A 17,894-nucleotide genomic window follows, 5' to 3' on the forward strand; every position below is an offset into this window, starting at 1 on the left:
TCTCACACGTTTGTTTTTTGTCTCAGAGGTATGCAACAGCATCCTCAGCCCTCCAGCAGGACATCCTCACCGCTGCCTGTGCCCCTAATAACTCAGGGACACTGGCGGTTTGAATGCCTTGGTGCTGTTGGGTTTGCCCTGGTCTCTTAGCTTCTTATTCACTGCCTCCATCTTTCGCTATCATGGGAACATGTATGAGGAGAAACACATCCCGATACAAGTGGCGTGATGCTGCACAAGTCTACTCTCCCTTTAATGGACACACACGCTCTAATGGAAATCTCGTAGCTATATTGACTCATCACCTGTCTTCTTGATGAATTTGTAAACTTTACCCTCATTTCTACTTCGCCACGCAACATAAAATATTATCTTAAAAAATAGAAACGTCTTATGTAGGCAGCAGGTATATCTCAGTCAGTTATATTCCTGATTATGATATCGTTTTTAAATGATTGCATTATTCAGCCCGTTTATCTATATTTTTTTTACTAAATTAATGTTGTTTATAACAAGCAGATCTTACTGCATCGGCGGGTATGTTTACTTCCTTCAAGCATTTGTTTCCTAAAAGACATAACAGCTGCTAACGTGGTCTAATAATTTAAATTCATAAGATTACGTAAATGCTAAATAATCTTGAAATAATTCTGTATTAATCCCATAATGAAAAATGTATATTGATACATTCCACATTTGTTCAGTGACTTTCTGGTTTCTGATATAGTCATGCTCCACAGAGCTCCTTACCCACTTCTCCTTGACCACGTGTTCACTCCTTATTATTTGGGTGGTAGACAATAACTAAAGTACTCATATGTTACATTTTTTCTTTTATATTTTTCCTTGGTGTCCACTTACAATGTTTGTGTGGCTTTATGTTCCAAACACAGTAACTGTAGATTTTTCTTAATGATTTAAGATTTTTTTTTTCTTTATGTATTGCAGTAACAGGCCACACACCACTCACTGTAGTCTTCCTGCATAATCGTGCTCCTTGAAAGCAGGTCTTTGTGGTGGTTTGCAGCACCGTCGTGTGAGGAGCTGTTATGGTATCATTCCTCGTACTTGGCTGGGCAGGGCGGTGCACTGATTTGCGAGGAGACCACAAACATCCGTGGCATGTTTCTGTGGTACCGTCCCACCTCCGCGTCTTTGGGACGAGGTTTTTCAGGGAATAGTTGCAGTCACAGACAAGATCAACACGTATTGCACTCACACTGTTGCAAAGACCCGATTGCATCTGCTTAGCGAGTGAGATTTAGTTACAGTCTCACTCTGTGGCTACAGTGTTTGTACTTCTGCTAAACTGGTCAGATTTGAACCAAACACTATAAATTGAATCAGGGTTTTTTAAAATTTTATTCACAATACATTGCATTCTTTGTAAGTTTGTAGATATTTAGTGTACAGCCTTAGGATGGACAGAGTAATAAACCAGAGGTGGACAGATAGCACTATTCACTATTATTTTCCTTTTCTTCTTACACATATTGACGTTGTCGTCCCAGACCAGAAACCTTGGCCCTGGAGCTCTGAAGCACGGTGATTCCATCTTTCTAGATGTTTCCAGATGTTTCTCTCCTTTCTGTCCTCATCGTGGAGCTCCTCTCCATCTCCCTCCAAGTCCTGTTCAGCTGCCCTTTCTGTGCCTCCCGCTCTTCAGGATTCCTCAGAAGAAAGCACACCTCAGGTCTCTGACAGAGCACCGAGTATAACTGCTGTGTCTCAGGACACGCAGCATCGTGCCAAATGCTTTCCCCATACGCTATTTGGACACCTCCAGCAGCCTTGGGCCAGCCCGGAGGCCTCTGTGAGTCGTGTCTGTTGAGGAACGCCACCTGTCCAACTCTTTATGGCCTTTATGACTGTCTAACGTCAGTACTCCCTGACCCCTCTGGGTCAGCCGTTTGTCAGTTTATTGCTAGTTTATGGCTGTAGCTGCCCATGGTGGGCAGGGGAACTGCCACAGCCCTGCAGAGCGATCAGAACCCTGTAATTAGCTCAGTAACAGCGAAAACAGGTAAGACACACTTCTGCAGGACCTTTGACAGCTCAGTAGCCATCTGTTGATACCATATACGCTACAGAGTTAAGAACGTTTAGGGATGTCTGCCTTCTGGCCGTATGTTATGAACTGGGGTTTGCAGCAACTACAGTTGCCTTAAAGGATAAGCAACCGCACTTTAAAAAAACATAGACAGAGGTGGTCATTGATGCAGTCTGATTGAGTGGCAGAGAGGTTTTGTGAGAAAACACAAGGACGTCTTGATGGGCAGGGATGAGGTGTGACCTGCACGGAGCGTTTCTCCAAGCCCAACCAAGCCCAGCCTTCACCTCCTCCAGCTCCACTGTCAGACTTGCTGACACACCTGTTCATGAGTGGTACCTGGTGACCACGCCCAGCAGGTTGGACAGTTTCAAACCATATATCCAATCAAGCTGGAATCCCATCGCATCGAATTTAAGGTCCTGGGCTCAAATGAGGATCGAATATTGTTTTCTCCTTAACATGCCTCACACTGCATCAGTCTGAGACTCATGGGACGTTGTCGACAGCCCTAGTCCCAGCTCCACACGGGCCTGCAGACAGATGCTGGGCGTATTCTAATCGTCTTGCTCTTATCTGTGTGTCGTGTTGTTTTTCTGTTTGAGAGAAGGCTGCCCCGTTGTCTCAGTGTTTTCTCTACTCTTGGCTTATGGCAGCTGGCAGTTCTCTAACTGTGTTACTGCAGGTCAACGCAGCCCACACATGCGCTAACAGGACTGAGATGTCCTCACACATGCAGCATTTCCTGAGGTGTGGTGTGGTCCGCCCTCCAGCAAATTATGATGTCATTTTTTTTTTTTTACCATTTTGATTTTGTGGACTGCTACTGAAAGATCACAGATGCACTCATATATATGCACTGGCCTGGCTCATAAAAAGATGGATTACAGTTTTTTTTTTTCTGTCTTCTTTTTTCCCCTCTCAAATTCCCCATTTTTCTGTTTCCTGTATTCCTTACATTCTTTTTCCTCTCATTCTTTCTCACTTTGTCCTCGTGCATGGCAGCTGCCACGTCCCTGAACGGTGAGTGTCTCGTCATGTCAGTCTTCCTCTCACACAGCCCCTCCTGCCCAGTCAGAAAGGACGTCTCTCTGTGTTTTCATCAGAGGTGCATAAGCATTCCTCGTCTCCATGTCAACTAACGGGACGACACAGCAGTGGGAATTAGTGCGGGATTAGCCCAAAATGGACTTTATAAATGGCTCGCTATTTCAATGGTTAAGCTAGACCTGGAGCTCGAGCCTTTGGGAACCTCAGCTGGGCAGCTGGGGTTATCCAGGGACAGCATAATGTAGCAGCGGGCCGGAGGCTAGTGCCGATGTCCACTGCCCTCGCTGCACCCATGACACATTCATTAGTTACTAATAAGAGCTGCAAAACCACCTACACTTCCCTAAAATGACTTTAGAGCCAACAGCAACCACACACTTATTTCTAGAGCTGTAAAGCCACATCCTGTCTCTCTGGGGAAAGCAGGGTCATGGTCTTCTCTGCTTAGTCGAGTATAGAGAGCAGAGAAGCCCTGGTGTGACAGATGTTTGCTTTTTCCTTCTTAGCTCCATGATTGAATCCACATTTAGGGGTAGGCATAGAAGCCTAGAGCAGGAAAAAATGATAGAGTTTAAAAAATAAGACAAGTTTTAAAAGTTTCGTAGGATACAAGTCAAAATTGTTTTGTCTGTGAAAGCTTTCAGTGAACAAGGTTACTTGATCTGTATGTTAATTTGTACATTTGAAGGCATTTCTATTACTCATCTAAAGGTTTTCATCACTTCAGATGAGGACTAGAAACGTTTCTCACATTTAAGACTCAGAGGGTGATTCATACTTACGATGACGTGAAGCTCGTCGAAGGCACGATACAGTAAACAGAGTAAATAGATAATGATCTGTGAACAAGATAATCAAATATAGGCTGTTATAATTTAATCAGGGACTTAAACATGTTTTTTATCTATCTTTAACTTTTTTAATTTTATCAATACATTCTCTCAGTGTCGGTCATCTCCAAGTCCACCCACCAGCTAATTCAAACTCCTCCAACTTGTATGTCACCACCGAGCCAGAAGACATGTTTGTCTCACACACATGTAGCCAGCTGCCATGGGTTTTGAAACCAGGGCAACAAGTGTGACATCGCTGGGGATCAACTCACCCAATGATGGAGCAAGAGGTTACTGTGATGCCCAGAGGCATCGTCTGCACGCTCCAGTGGCTACTGGGTTCTGGGGCAAAGGAAGAGCAGCCTCAGCCCATGGATGAACTGGCAAGTCTTATCCCCTTCGCCGGACCCTTTGTGTGGGTGTTGAACATGGACCTGAACAAGCCTGTAATTCAGCCCAAGGTCCCCTTCACGTCTTCTCAGGCACATTCCAGGCACAGAGGTACAGGATAGAGAGGTATAAGGTAGTAAATGGAATGTTGGGGTAGGAAGCCCCTACACAAGAAGGTCATGTTGTATTCATCAGGAACAGATAGACTCACCCGGTTTGCTCATCTGATGGCGTAGAGCAAGTCGCTTTGGACAAGGGTCTCTGCCAGACATTGTTAATGTAAGTGTAAATGTAAACGTAACAGGCAAAGGAATCCTTTTGGGAGTTGCTGAAATGATATGAGTTGCTTTAAAGATGCTGTCAAGAGTTGTTGCTGTTGGGGTATTAGCTGCCGGTTCATGATTCTTGCCTAGAAGCCTCCATTTAGTCTTCTGTCACACAGCAGATGCTCAAAATATTTGAGTGTAAACGTATGAGAGTTTATTTCAGAAAACAATAACATCAGTGAAGCTCCAGAAGGAAGACAGGTTGTTAAGAATTGCATGTGAATTTAAGAAAAGAAGGAGCAGAGGCCTGCGCTCAGTACACCACTGAGCAAGTGGATATTGCTGCTTAAATCATGCGCTGTTATTTATTAAAAGGCAGGTCGGACCTCTTAAAGGGTGTCTTCGTGTCTCTTCCTTCTAGAAAAAAAATGCACAGATCAATTCAAACCTTACATAGAATATGTGATTATGTCTGATGTGCAAGTGTCATCCAGTGCAGATTTCTCTTGTTGCATCTCTGTTTGTGTTCTTAAAAATCCCAGTGCACAATGGATAAATACTGTTTTCTGTTTAATCCAACATATCTCATGTTTATTTATTCGGATTGTCTCTAGAATTGTCTGTCTGTTCTTTCAATTTCCTTTCAGTCTTGTTGAAATGTGTTCCCATCACAGTTTGTGTGAATCACAGTTTGCGTGAATATAGTGGCAAAACTTTTCAAAGACAGTTCTTGATATTTTGGGGATTGCTTTTTGTTTCCTTTTTCCTGTTTATTTGTTTATTTCTAAACCTTGGGGTTTCTTCTTTCTCTCACAGGTGCACATACAAGCATGTCTTTCACCCTTATCTTCGAATGCATTATCACGTTTTCCTTCTCCTTGTGTGTTGGTGGAAGTCTTCAAACCAAATCACTGTATTAACGGACTGTTACCTAGCAACCAGAAGTCAAGGTTAAAATAACTGAAATCTTCCTGTTTGTCTGACACTTCATATTCTCCTCTGGATTAATATAGGACTCTCTCTCTCTCTCTCTCTCTCTCTCTCTCACTCTCTCTCACTCACTCTCTCTCTCTCTCTCTCTCTCTCTCTCTTTCTTCATCTAGGCGTTTGTAATTCTCACACACTTAGATTAGTTTTGAAACCCAGTTTGAGGTGTATATTATGCTTAAGACCTCACATGTATATTAATTAATTCCTTCAGCTCTTTTGCTAATTGTTTTGCTCTCTGATTTATGTCTCTTTACCTAATTAGTTTTCGTTCACATTGCTTTGAATTGTAGTTTTCAGCATTTTCATATTCATGGGATGGCATCACGTTTTAGTGGAGCACAGTCCCTCCTTTGGTAATTTGATTCATTCAGTCCAGGACTGTATCTTCATTTCTTGAAAATTTCAGACTCTTTCATTGATTCTGTCTCTTATAGTACTACCATAGAGCTTCTTCTTAATAATAGGCAGCCTTGTCTCTACTTCTCACAGTGTATGCCCAGTTCTTCTGTACACTGTTCACTCATGTCTTTTTATCAGACATTCGGGTACTAGAAGGCAGTTCTTCGTAATCAGCCTTTAGCTTGTGCATGGCCCTACAATGTTGAATTCTTTGCTGATTACATGTCTGTTCCACAGAGACTGGATGAAGTATGAGACCTGAGAAATGTCCAACAGCAACAATCCATTTGAGGATCTCGGGGGGGGGGGGGGACCATCGCCTTCACATCTGTCTCTGCTGAAGCCTGCGATCTGTCTTCTTCCCTCCTGTGCAGGGACCCGCTGATGTACAGTAATGGGGGAACAGGATGGCGTGTGGGACCGACTAGGTCATCCCCCGGGGCTGGGAACACACAGCACGGCTATGAGCAGGCCTAACCTGCATGCATCACTGCACACTTGCTCCCACACGGGGCATGAAGAGCCGTGAGATCTGAAAGGTCAATGGCCGTGTTGTCTGGACCTGCTTTCTGGACGTGCTTTCTGGAGCCATTTCACAGGAGATGGTGCAGGAATTCAGTGGTGGGCATCAGTAATGAAATGTACCTGCAGAGATGCACCAATCTTCGTGTCTTGTTGCAAGATCCCTGTTGTGAGAGATTTGATATGTTATGGGGCATTTCTGGAAGACATCTCCCTACAAACACTCACTTTTGTACACTGACAAATAAACGTGTATTCTACCTTGTAATACCAGCGGCAGTCAATCTGGATCGAAAGACTGGCTTTGTTATTCAAACATGTTAGTTAGTACATTCCCCGGAGACATTGTTCCTGACTCCAACTTCATGACTTAATAGGTTAATTTGATTAAATTTATGCATGTTATGCCCGTAGTTGCTATGGAAACCCCTGGCCCCACGCACCCAGGTCATAGTCCAGTGATTCTCAACAATTGAAATCTCCTGCCCTCTCCTCATAACGTTTACATTTCAACTTCTGCTCAAGATCAAATGTCACCGGTGGCTTTTTGATCCTGCTGCACGCGCGGCTGCAAACACCTCTGGACCGCGTCAAATGTACAGGCCGTAAAACGCTGCTTCGCTGGGTTTTATCCACTCGCTTCGTGGATCTGAAATTGCTTCTAAAACGCACTGGACGTTTCTGTTTGCTGGTGTATTAATATGTCAGCAACTGATATTTGCAATCGGCGATTCATTGTTGGGCGTAACGGCTGTGAAGTGTGTATGCCTAGCACGGAGACGAGCACGGGTGCGTGTGTTCTCGTGCATCTCGCCTGTGCGTTGCTTATAACCACTGAAATATCCAACATCGCGTTTGACCACGAAGTCGTGGGCAGTGTAGTAGTTCTAACAGTACAGCTAAATAACGCTGCACGCGGACTTGACGGCTCCAACCACAGGGAGGTGCAGCACAAACATTCCAGTGTCAGGCTGTCGGTCCCCTCTTCCAAAAACGAACCGTCTGCGAGTCGTCATCTTATCTGGAGAGTTTTCATAATAGAGCATTTTAAAGGCATCACTCACTCGGCTATCTTGCATACTGGGATTCAGGCTATGACACTGAGACAACCTCTCACCTCTTATCAGAAGTAGCCCCACACTCATGTTTGATGCCATAAATATATGTTTGATGTATGTATTTGTTCAGATTACATATTCTAAATAAATGTGAAGTGTGAACAGAAGCAGAAGTACATGGCCAGCTACCGGCACACAGCAATGCGTGTGCAGTTCTGTATTTGGTTATGAAACAGCTCGGGCTGTGTGTGTCACCAGCAGCCAGCACTCTCTGGGCTCACCAGTCACTGCTCAACAGTCGTGTCCCTTTGTTTGCACCATGTTGACATGTCAAATATTTTAGGGTGAAATAACAGAACGATCCAACACAGTAAAGCGTGTTTGTTGTCTCCTAATACTATTTCCCCTAAATATTCTATAAAAGCCCTGGGAGATGACAATTTAGACAGACCTCCGTGGCGCCTTGGGACAAGGAATAGCTTGCTAGCTCAGCCCAAAGAATATTCTCCCTGGCTTTTCATCTGAAGACCTCTATAGACTATTGGAACAGAGGAGATCCAGCAGAATCTCGGACGAACGTAAGATCTGCAGATCACCCGAGGATGAAAAGGAAGCAACGGGCGTAATTCCAGATGTTGGAAAAATATTTCTTTCCAGTCCTTGTCCTATTTAACCTTGAAATTTTTTTTTTGGTAATGGTTTGGCCACAAGTGCAAACAGGTCTCCTGTGTGATGGATCATTTCAGGAACGGAGCGATATCGTTTGGTTTAGCTATCGATCAAAAAACCAAAGAATCTGCTACTATATTCTGGGAGTGTCTTAAAATGTCATTTCGTTGTGTGTTATAATAATTCATTTCTAGCTTTACAATAAGGCGTAGTTGCTTTAATTGGTGTCATGGTTTAAGGTAAGAATGCGATCCCTCAGTTCCTCTTCTTTGCTCATTGTCTTTAAACCTCCTTTCTTTCTTGTCTTTAGACCTCTAACGGGTATGAGGGCATCGCCGGAATCTCTTCTCCACAAAGCACGAAGGACAATGGCCAGTGAGCATGCTCAGGTGCACGAGTGTGTGAGGGAGTGAGGTGGGCCAGGGGTTATGTTGACCGTGAGCCATCGCAATTCAAGTTGGTTGGTCACTGTACGTAAGTTCCTCACTTAATGGCTGTGGAGCGTGTGTGAATATTTACAGACAACAGAGCTGGAACTGAAAGCACTGTCTCTGCTGTCATCTCTCTTCCTGGAGTCCTCAAACCGAGTTTAGTAAACACGGCTAAAAGAGCCGTACTGTTTAAGTCACAACACTGCAGCGCGTGGTTGCTGTTTGGTGTCACTCTGGCTTTGGGGTGATTTGCCCCTTTGTCATGATGATGTCATTCAGAGCAAATCATGTTCTTATAGGCTTGTGCAAACAAACCGGTGTTTGTTTCGGAAAAAGCAAGAAATCTCAATGGTGTTTTGAACTTAATTAGCTCTCGTCGAGCTCCTGACAGGCCAGTCCGAGCTCCACCCTGCCTTACCTCTCCATCTTGATGGACTCTGCCATGGCTGTTTGGAGTTTATGGTGTCAACATTGCACAGCATGTACCTGTGACCTGAATGTCACCTGTACTTCATCATCTGATCCACAGTATAGTTTTGCACTGCAGATGTTGATCCTCCTGCACACGTACAAGGGCTTGTCTAAATAAAGTGCTAATGGAACTCCAAAAGAGGGTTTGAAAGGGGTCAAGGGCATCTCTGCTCACAAAGAAGCTTCTGAACAACAGTAACTATTGCATGTTTCCACCTGCCCATGTTCGACACTGCTAAAATAATTAAAACCTTACTGAGCTTTATTGTCACTATGCCTACATGGCTGGAAATAAGGGAATGGTCCATATTCCAACTGTTCCTGGTGAAATATTCCTATTCCAATTTACACTGTATAGTTAAACATATATGGACACTCTTCCTAATGATTGAGTTCAGGTGTTTCACCCACACCCACTGAGAACAGGTGTACACAGTTAAGGACAGTCATGTCATCTCCACAGACAGACACTGGCAGTAGAATGGGTCATGTTGGAAAGGTCGGTGACTTTAAACACCCCTGCCACAGGTTTGCCCTGTTCTGGGCACCCCGGTTAACTGTAAGGGTTATTATACTGCAGTGGAATTGTCCAGGCACGACAGCTGCTCAACCCAGGAGTGGGAGAGCATGCAGACTCCCAGAGCAGGGCCACTGTGTCCTGAAGCATCCTCCATACTCATGCACATGGCTTTGGAATGAAATGTCTACCAAGCTCCCACAGGACTGAGGGTCTGGTGTTCACATACCTTTGACTGTATTGTTTATTTGGAATTCCCTGTTGTTATTTGAAATATCATAACTGGACTAAATTGTTTAAACAACACATGCCTTACTGAGAATTATTTCTTGTAGCTCTTGGATCATAAATGTAATAAAATTTAGCAGCTGTTTAACTGGGTAATCGGGTAATCATATGATGTATATCTGCAAACACACAAACACACACACACACAGAGAATTCCTATAGTAATAAGGGCTGTGACCCCCAAACTGGAAGAACAGCTCCAGCAGATCCCAGGAACAACATCCAAGATCTCCCTCCATCCAGAAGAGTACTGTCATGAACTTTTTGAAAACTGCATATATATATATATATATATATATATATATATATATATATATATATATATATTATTTTATTTTTTTCTCTCTATATTCTTAAATCAGCATCTCTACATGTATGGCTGTCATTCCATTCCAGTGTTTCCTGAATCCAAACACATTGGCTATATTCGAAATAGCCTACTACATACTGTATACTACATACTGCATACTGTACTCAGTATATACTGTATACTACATACTGGTCCCATTCTACTTATTTACATGTGTTAGCATTTGGCACTCTTATCCAGAGCGACGTACAGAAGTGCTTGTCATTTACTCATAATACACATCCTAGCCAGTACAGTAGGTTAGATACCAAGATACCAATGAACAAGATTTTAATGAACTGTTGAAATACAGGGATCACTGCTGATGCCTAAAAGTGCAACACACATATAAACTCCATAACAGACAACAATCAGTGCAATAAACAATAAACAATACCCTACAATAAGTACTGGAGTTTCGGTTAGTCAACATAGGAGTAGGATCAGTGGTCATTTAAATATTTCACAAATAGATGGGTCTTCAGTTTGTGTTTGAAGACTGCAAGGGACCCTGCTGTCTGGACAGCAAAATTCGTTCCACTGTCTGGGAGCCAGGACAGAGAATTGTTTCGTCTTTCATGAAGCATTACAATAGTTGCAGTAGTCTAGCTTTGCCTATTACAAGACACTGCACAAGCACTGGGCAGCTCCCTGTGAGAGAAAGGCCCAAATCCTTTGTATGTTACAAAGGAGAAATCTGCAAGACCGGGTACTTCTTGAAGAACTGACTGAGTGATCACCTCAAACAAATCTTATTTAACAAGAAGTGTGAAAGATTGGTGGAGAACATGCCCAGAAGTGTGAAAGCTGTTCTTGAAAATCAGGGTTATTCCATCAAATATTGATTTCTGAGCTTTTCCTAAGTTAAAACATTAGTATTGATTCAATATTGACCTGTTTTCTTTACATTATTTATTTAGTTAGTTAGTTACTTAGTTTGTTATTTTTACCAGTTGCCATTTTCTACAAATACTTGCTCTAAATGAGAAAATGTATTTTGTTTTAATTTGTAAGTCTATAGTTGACAGAAAAAAAAAAGAAAAATCTTAATTTTCCTCATACCTATAAATAGTAAAAAGAGAGAAACTCATTTTTTCCAGAGCTGTATATGCATAAACACTGTGTGGTGCCTGTGGGGTTTTTTTTTTTTGTGTGTGTGTGTGTGTGTGTGTGTGTGTGTGTGTGTGTGTGTGTCTATCTATCTATCTATCTATCTATCTATCTATCTCTCTCTCTCTCTCTCTCTCTCTCTCTCTATATATATATATATATATATATATATATATATATATATATATGTGGTGTGTGTGTGTGTTTGTGTGCGAGTGCATGTGTTTAATATATTGTTAATTTGTTTATTTATAAATAAACTAAATCTATCAAGTAATTCTTTCATATGTATACAACATTAGAAACAATTTATCCTGTGTATTAACATTTGATGTCTACTACACTATAGTCTATTAATTGTACACTACAAATAAATAACAATAAGTTCGATAATAAATAATAATAATAAACACTAATAAGTTCAAATTAATGTTAGTTGTATATTGGGATTTTGTAAACTGCATGCTTCAAATATTTTTACCTTCCCATGAAGTGAAAATCCTTAAAATAACAATGTAATGGCAATGACATTACTACTTTTACAGTAATGGCCCATTAAACTAGAAAGAACGTCTCAGAAATATACTGATATATACAAAGTCTTCATGATGCCAGTCACTCTTTGTCTTTATGCTGTAAGTACATCCTCCTGTTCCACTCACAAGTCTTTACTTTGTATGTTATCATGAATCTTGGTGAACCGTCCAGTTAGCAAGTCTTAAAATTATTAATATTATTTGCATATTTATATACCAAATTACTCTCTTTGTTTTTGCTAAATTTAAGTTATATCTGACTATATCTCTTAAAATATTCATGTTGTCATTACAAGAGAGCTGGAGATTTCTTGGAAAGTACTGATTAAAATCACGTAAAGTAAACGTCTCCACCGAGGCCGTTACACATTCTTCACCATGGCTTGTGTTCTGTTAATGTGCGTGTGTGTGTGTGTGCGTGTCAGAAACTGTCACTCAGGAAGGTAAACCTGTGTTTTGGCTGCTATGCCTATGGGCTGACTCTTTGGTCTGCTGGTCAGAACACACGTTTGAGGCCAAAATGTAGTTGCCTCCCAAAGTCTTCGTCAGTTTGTATGTGCGTGTGTGTGTGTGTGTGTGTGTGTGTGTGTGTTTACACATGCCACACGACAGGCAGCAGGTCTAGTTGTACATTTATAGATTTAATCATACCATTCTGTTGATCAATATTTCTCCACCCCTGTGGCATTAGAAAGCATTTCTTATGCTCAAGGAATAACTACTGTGCCTGGATGAAATGTAAACATGTATTAAAATAGGGACCTTCCCCATTTAGTGGGTGAAACTGTCTCACTTATTTATTTTTTGGATCACACAACAAAAAAAAAAAGAATGACAGATATATGAGTAACAGTTGGAAATTTGCATTATTTCAAAACAGTTTTGATAGGTTACAGCTTGCAGTCTAAGCTCATTCTTTTCTTTGAAAATTGTATCTGTACCAGTGTGTTTGAGTCATTATTTCTTTTGGCACATTTAGTGTCGGGAACGGAACGCCACATGTTATGTCTCATCCTTTCAGCTGCGTCTCATTAAGACTGACAGGGCAAGACGGGCATACGTGTAAGGGGAATCTCTGATGTTGGCACTTTGTGTGCAGACAAAAGACAAGAAAGAAAAAGACAGGGAAAGAACAACTATGATGCCAAGCGCATTTGACTAGACCCATATTATTCTTCTCTTTCCATGTCCCCAAAACGCTTGTTTTTCCCTCAGAACAGTGCCACGAGATAATCATCTCCATTTGTAGCTTGGAGTTAAACAGGAGCCACAGTAATCAACTCCCACATCAGTCTCCTGCTTTTCTGCCTGTAAGTATCAGGTTTGTTAGGAACTGTTATGCAAAACAGTTGCTATATGATCCGATGTGAAGTCTTAGTGCAGATCAGTTTCTTGAAGAAAACTTTGCGCACTGCCAGCTAATAACCATCGAGAAGATCCACATGATTACTGTTGCGTCAAAAAGACTTAGAAGGCTTTTTTTCCCTCCCAACAACTCAGTGAAAGTTCACGATTAGTCCGCTTCATCGTGCGCACAACTCAGAAGAGTCCATGACTGGTGTAAAAGCACACACCCATAAATGCCCACACCCACCCACACACCCACCGCCCACACCCACCGCCTTACAATTAGAGCAGTGCTCGTACAACTGCCCCAGGGTTTTGACTACAAAAACAAGTCAGGGGTCTCCGAGCCAAAACTTCACTATGATCTAGATAGTTTTTTTTTCCCCCTTCAGTTAGAATTAGAAGTGCTGCCTGTGTTTAGGGATAAATAATATCCTTAAGGTATTATACAGAAGGGGCACAAGGTAAAAAAAAAGGTTTGTAATCTTCCACGCATTGTGTTCTCTGCACAGCAGGTAGGTGTTGATTCTGTACGCAGAAGAAAGGCTGAACGTTTCTTCTAGTGTAGATCGGAGCAGCGTGTCAAAGGGAACCAGTACCTCTGACATATTCGAGAACATCACGGGAGTAACAAAACTGAAAAAAAAAAACATTTCCCTTAAACTCCATATGCAAAATGAAAGACTTTCAGTGAAGGGATCAGTAGGTCAGTAAACTGACCTCAGAAAAAGCAGCAAACACAAACATCATTTGTCACTGTGTACACCTCCGCTAGCAGAAAACCTGCACACTGCATCATTTGGGACGTTTCTGGCAAGCACACAGTCGAGTGTCCCTTCTACCCTGTTTGTAAGTTATCAGAGCTGCTGCCTGCTTTGTGCAGCCAGCACTAGGCCAGTCTCAGCTTCTCTGATGCCTGCTTGTTTTTTTTCCTCTGAACTCCTTCCTGGATTGGACAGGGTTTTTGTCAGCTAGCCTACATGTAATGTGCGGCCTGTTACTATGTTGAAATATCAAACAGGCTACAGCTAAACCCTGTTGTAGTCTCTTGGTCCTGTAGGAAGCAAGGTCAGTTTCAGCGACGGTTTCTGGCAAACCCTGGCTCTGAATTTAACAGTTTTTTTTCCAGGTCTGTGGGCATGTCAACGTCATCTTCATGTAAGTGATCTGTATTCATGTAAGTGATCTGTTGTGCCTATATTTTTGGGCACCTTGAACAATTAAATCTTCAAATTTCAGTGGAACATTGACATGGTGAAGTTTATCAAATAATCATAATAATCATCTTGGTTTCTTTCTGTCACTTGAATAACCCATTTTACAAACGCTTTAAATGCTGCAATGTCTAATGCTCCAGTTATATGCAAACCAGGGTAACAGAGTTCAAATAAAGAAGCACAATACATTTATCACACTAATGATTAAGCATGTTCAGTTAACTGTCCCCCATTCCCTGGAGGGCTTTAAAAAGGAGGGCGTGGACAATTTCTGTTTAAGGTGATTGAAGTTTTTTTTCTTTCTGTATTTAATAATTTATGAGCTTTTTTCCTTTGCTCACCTCATGGTGATTGACTTTAACACATGGCCTTGTCTGAATCAACCACACACACACACACACACACACACAACCACACAAGGTTTAACTCTGTTCAAAATTCAAGCTTAATTGTCATACTTAATCATTACTTTGCGCATTCTTGTATAGGTAAAATAGTTATTCATATTCATTCAGGTTAAAACCAATACTGTACCTAAGAGTGCAGTGTCACCTTTTCGAGCTGTGATTCAGTTTTAAGATGGCATAATGCTTTAAAAGGTGTGGGAAAAACAGACGTAGCGTATCCTGTCTGTGCAGGATCTGAATTCGCGCAATGGCAGCGTCTCTCGTAACAGCACACGGTCACGCTTTATTAATCATTCCTGACTGCCAAATACCCAGGGTCAGCAGCACCCTTTCTGATCTGGAGACACTTGGAAGATAATGCTGACTGAAAACTGTCATAGGACTGGAGAAGCAGGTTTTTCCCTGCCTCCTTAAAGATCGTCATTCTAATGTCATGTTACTGTGATATTTTTCTAATGTGATGTTATTGTGATATGGGCGATGCTTTTCTAATGTGCTGTCATTCTGTATAAGACTGCTGTCTCACTTTAAATAAATTATCTTCTCCCGCAAAGATGCACTTTAGTAAATCATTATCATGGTCACCATTTAATGAAACAGGACATTAATTCCTTTATTTTACAAAATCATAAGGTGTTACATAAAATTCTGTTCAACGTTCACTTTTACCCTGACAAGAGACATCATCACTTTCAATTAAACAAACAAACAACACATAAGCTAAAAAAAAAAAAAAAACGGCCAGTATCAAATTAGTTGTAGAATGAGTCCTACACCACACACAGTTTCTCTAAAACGACTCTGCCAATTACAGAGCTTGTTTTTAAAGCCACATTCAGTTTTATTGCAGGTGCTTGCAGTCGTGGTGATAGGATCAGTGAAGAGACATGGGTGGAATGGCATGATGTCAGCAGCAGACCTGCTGGTGGAAAGGGCCTCTAGGAGTGTCACGCATATCATGTGCTGACTTATCAGTTCCTGTGGGAATCTGCTCTAATCTCGCACTCACGGGACCGTCTCACAGTTCATCCACACCAGTCCACTGATAGTAAGCATGTGTATGTGCGAAACTGTGTTTTGTTTTGTTTTTTGGCCTTTTTTTTCGGTTGGATGTTTTGTTTTGGTTTTTTTTCCCCTCACCAGTTTCTCGCTGGAGTTCACCGTACAACTCGTTGTCTATTCTTTATAGAATGCTGACTCCTGTCCAGTCCTCTTCACACCTCTGTGCCTTCTCGGGGATACAGAACTCCAGCTGAGCTCAGCCCGTTATAGAAGTGCCCGCTGAACTGGTTGAGAGCAGCGCTGCTGTAGCCCAGAGAAGAGTGGGAACCAGAGGGGGAGATGGGAGGTGGGGGGGGAAGAGAAGATGCCCAATCAGAGACGGCCGAACCAGCGGAGTAGGAGCTGAAGCCCGCGCCCTGGGGGGCCCTCTGCGTCCCCTCCACCGGCAGGCTGAGGGAAAGGGGGCGGTTTATGGGGTCTCCTCCTCCTCCTCCGATCTCCACCGGCCCAGCCGCCACACCTGACATCTCCGTCAGGAAGTTGCTCAGGCAAGGGGAGGGCCCCGCAGACGGAGAAGAAAGGCCCTTCTCAGGAGAGGCTGAAATGTCAGTCGCTGAGTTTTTAGGGCTCCTCCCGCTCCCATCCCCCGACTCCGAGGCGAGAGGGGCGGCAGAGCCGGCCTCTCCTGTGAGACCGTCTGACTTTCTCTTCCTCTTGCGCCTGAAGTTGCCATTGTCGAACATCTTTTCGCAGTTTGGGTCGAGGGTCCAGTAATTACCCTTGCCTTTGGAATGTGAGAAAAGGAATTTATATGAATTGTTGTTAATGTGATACTAAGCAAAAACAGCCTTCACACTTCCAAAAAAAACCAAAAAAACAAAAAACCCCAAAAACCATGTACCTCAACGTTTAAAATGATTAAAAATGGCAAATATATACAAAAACTCTTACCAGGGTCGTCTTCATCCCGAGGAACCTTCTTGAAACAGTCATTCAATGACAGGTTGTGACGGATGGAGTTCTGCCAGCCAGCTTTACTCTTGTTGTAGAAAGGGAAGTTATCTGCTACGTACTGGTAGATCTGACTGAGAGTCAGGCGCCGGTCTGGGGCTCCATGGATCGCCATCGCAATAAGAGCCGAGTATGAGTACGGAGGCCTGACTAGCTTCATCAGATCTTCTTGCGAGGGCATGGAGAACCACCCCAGCTCTCCACCAGCTCCACTAGGGCCCCCCGGACCTAGGTAGGGCCTCTGCATGCCATAGTGCTGAGGCACAAAGGGGGCACCTGCAGGGCCTGGTGCTCCACCCAGATATGGGGAACTGCTGATCCCGGTACCGTTAAACCACAGGTAGGGGTTGGGAGACGAAGCGGCGTATTCCCCAAGGTCATACGAGGACGGGTTGGTCCTCTGCGGACTCGGCAGTGACGGAGGAGGGTAGTAGCAGTCACTGTAGAGGCTCAACTCTGGAGGCTCCTGTCCCAAGCTGGGGAACTGAGGGCCGCATCGGGTAGGAGACTGACTTTGTTCGTATGATGTCATGACGAGTGCCTCATACGGTGCTCCTTTCTGGAATAAAACAGGTCAGGCGGCTCTGAATGCGATATGCTGGTTCTTCTGCTATATTACAGTCCAGAAATCTTCCTCGGTTCTTACTCTTAAAGACTTATTCCCACCTAAGAGGTCCTGCTTCTGGCTTGTCCTTATTCTGCCATCGTTTGTCCTTGCACTCTGTCATTGCTATTACCTGTCCCACCTGTTTTATTTACGCATACGTGGTACCGCCTTTCTCTCTTCTCATTGGTTGCTTTCCCTTACTAGTTTTTTCCCTTTCTTTTTAATTCTTTTGTCTGTTCAAAGACATGAAATTCTTCACTGCTTGAGGCGCTGATATGAAAACTTTATTTTAAACTTCAGGTTTTTGAATTTTGCTTTATGATCATATCATTATATGAATATGTAGTTAAGATTCAGTATGAAAAGCCCCAAAG

At 42.7% G+C, this 17,894-nt stretch overlaps 1 protein-coding gene across 1 annotated transcript; it reads right to left on the reverse strand.

The window, feature by feature from the left end:
• Positions 1 to 15,475: 15,475 nt before the first annotated feature.
• Positions 15,476 to 17,621, reverse strand: foxi3b (forkhead box I3b). Its single transcript, XM_027025744.2, has 2 exons — positions 16,854 to 17,621; positions 15,476 to 16,686 (listed from the first exon to the last, which is right to left on the reverse strand). The coding sequence occupies exons 1-2, from the start codon at positions 17,443 to 17,445 to the stop codon at positions 16,115 to 16,117; spliced, it is 1,164 nt and encodes a 387-aa protein (XP_026881545.2). The 5' UTR covers positions 17,446 to 17,621; the 3' UTR covers positions 15,476 to 16,114.
• Between the last annotated feature and the right edge of the window lie 273 nt (positions 17,622 to 17,894).

This window comes from Electrophorus electricus, chromosome 12 (genome assembly GCF_013358815.1).
Source record: "Electrophorus electricus isolate fEleEle1 chromosome 12, fEleEle1.pri, whole genome shotgun sequence".
Classification (NCBI taxonomy): Eukaryota; Metazoa; Chordata; class Actinopteri; order Gymnotiformes; family Gymnotidae; genus Electrophorus; species Electrophorus electricus.

What these genes read in the sequence shown, in the direction of transcription:
- foxi3b (XM_027025744.2), bottom strand. Translation starts at nt 17,445, where the DNA reads ATGACATCATACGAACAAAGTCAGTCTCCTACCCGATGCGGCCCTCAG. An exon ending in TCGGGATGAAGACGACCCTG is followed by an intron (nt 16,687 to 16,853) that starts GTAAGAGTTTTT and finishes CACATTCCAAAG; the next exon opens with GCAAGGGTAATTACTGGACC.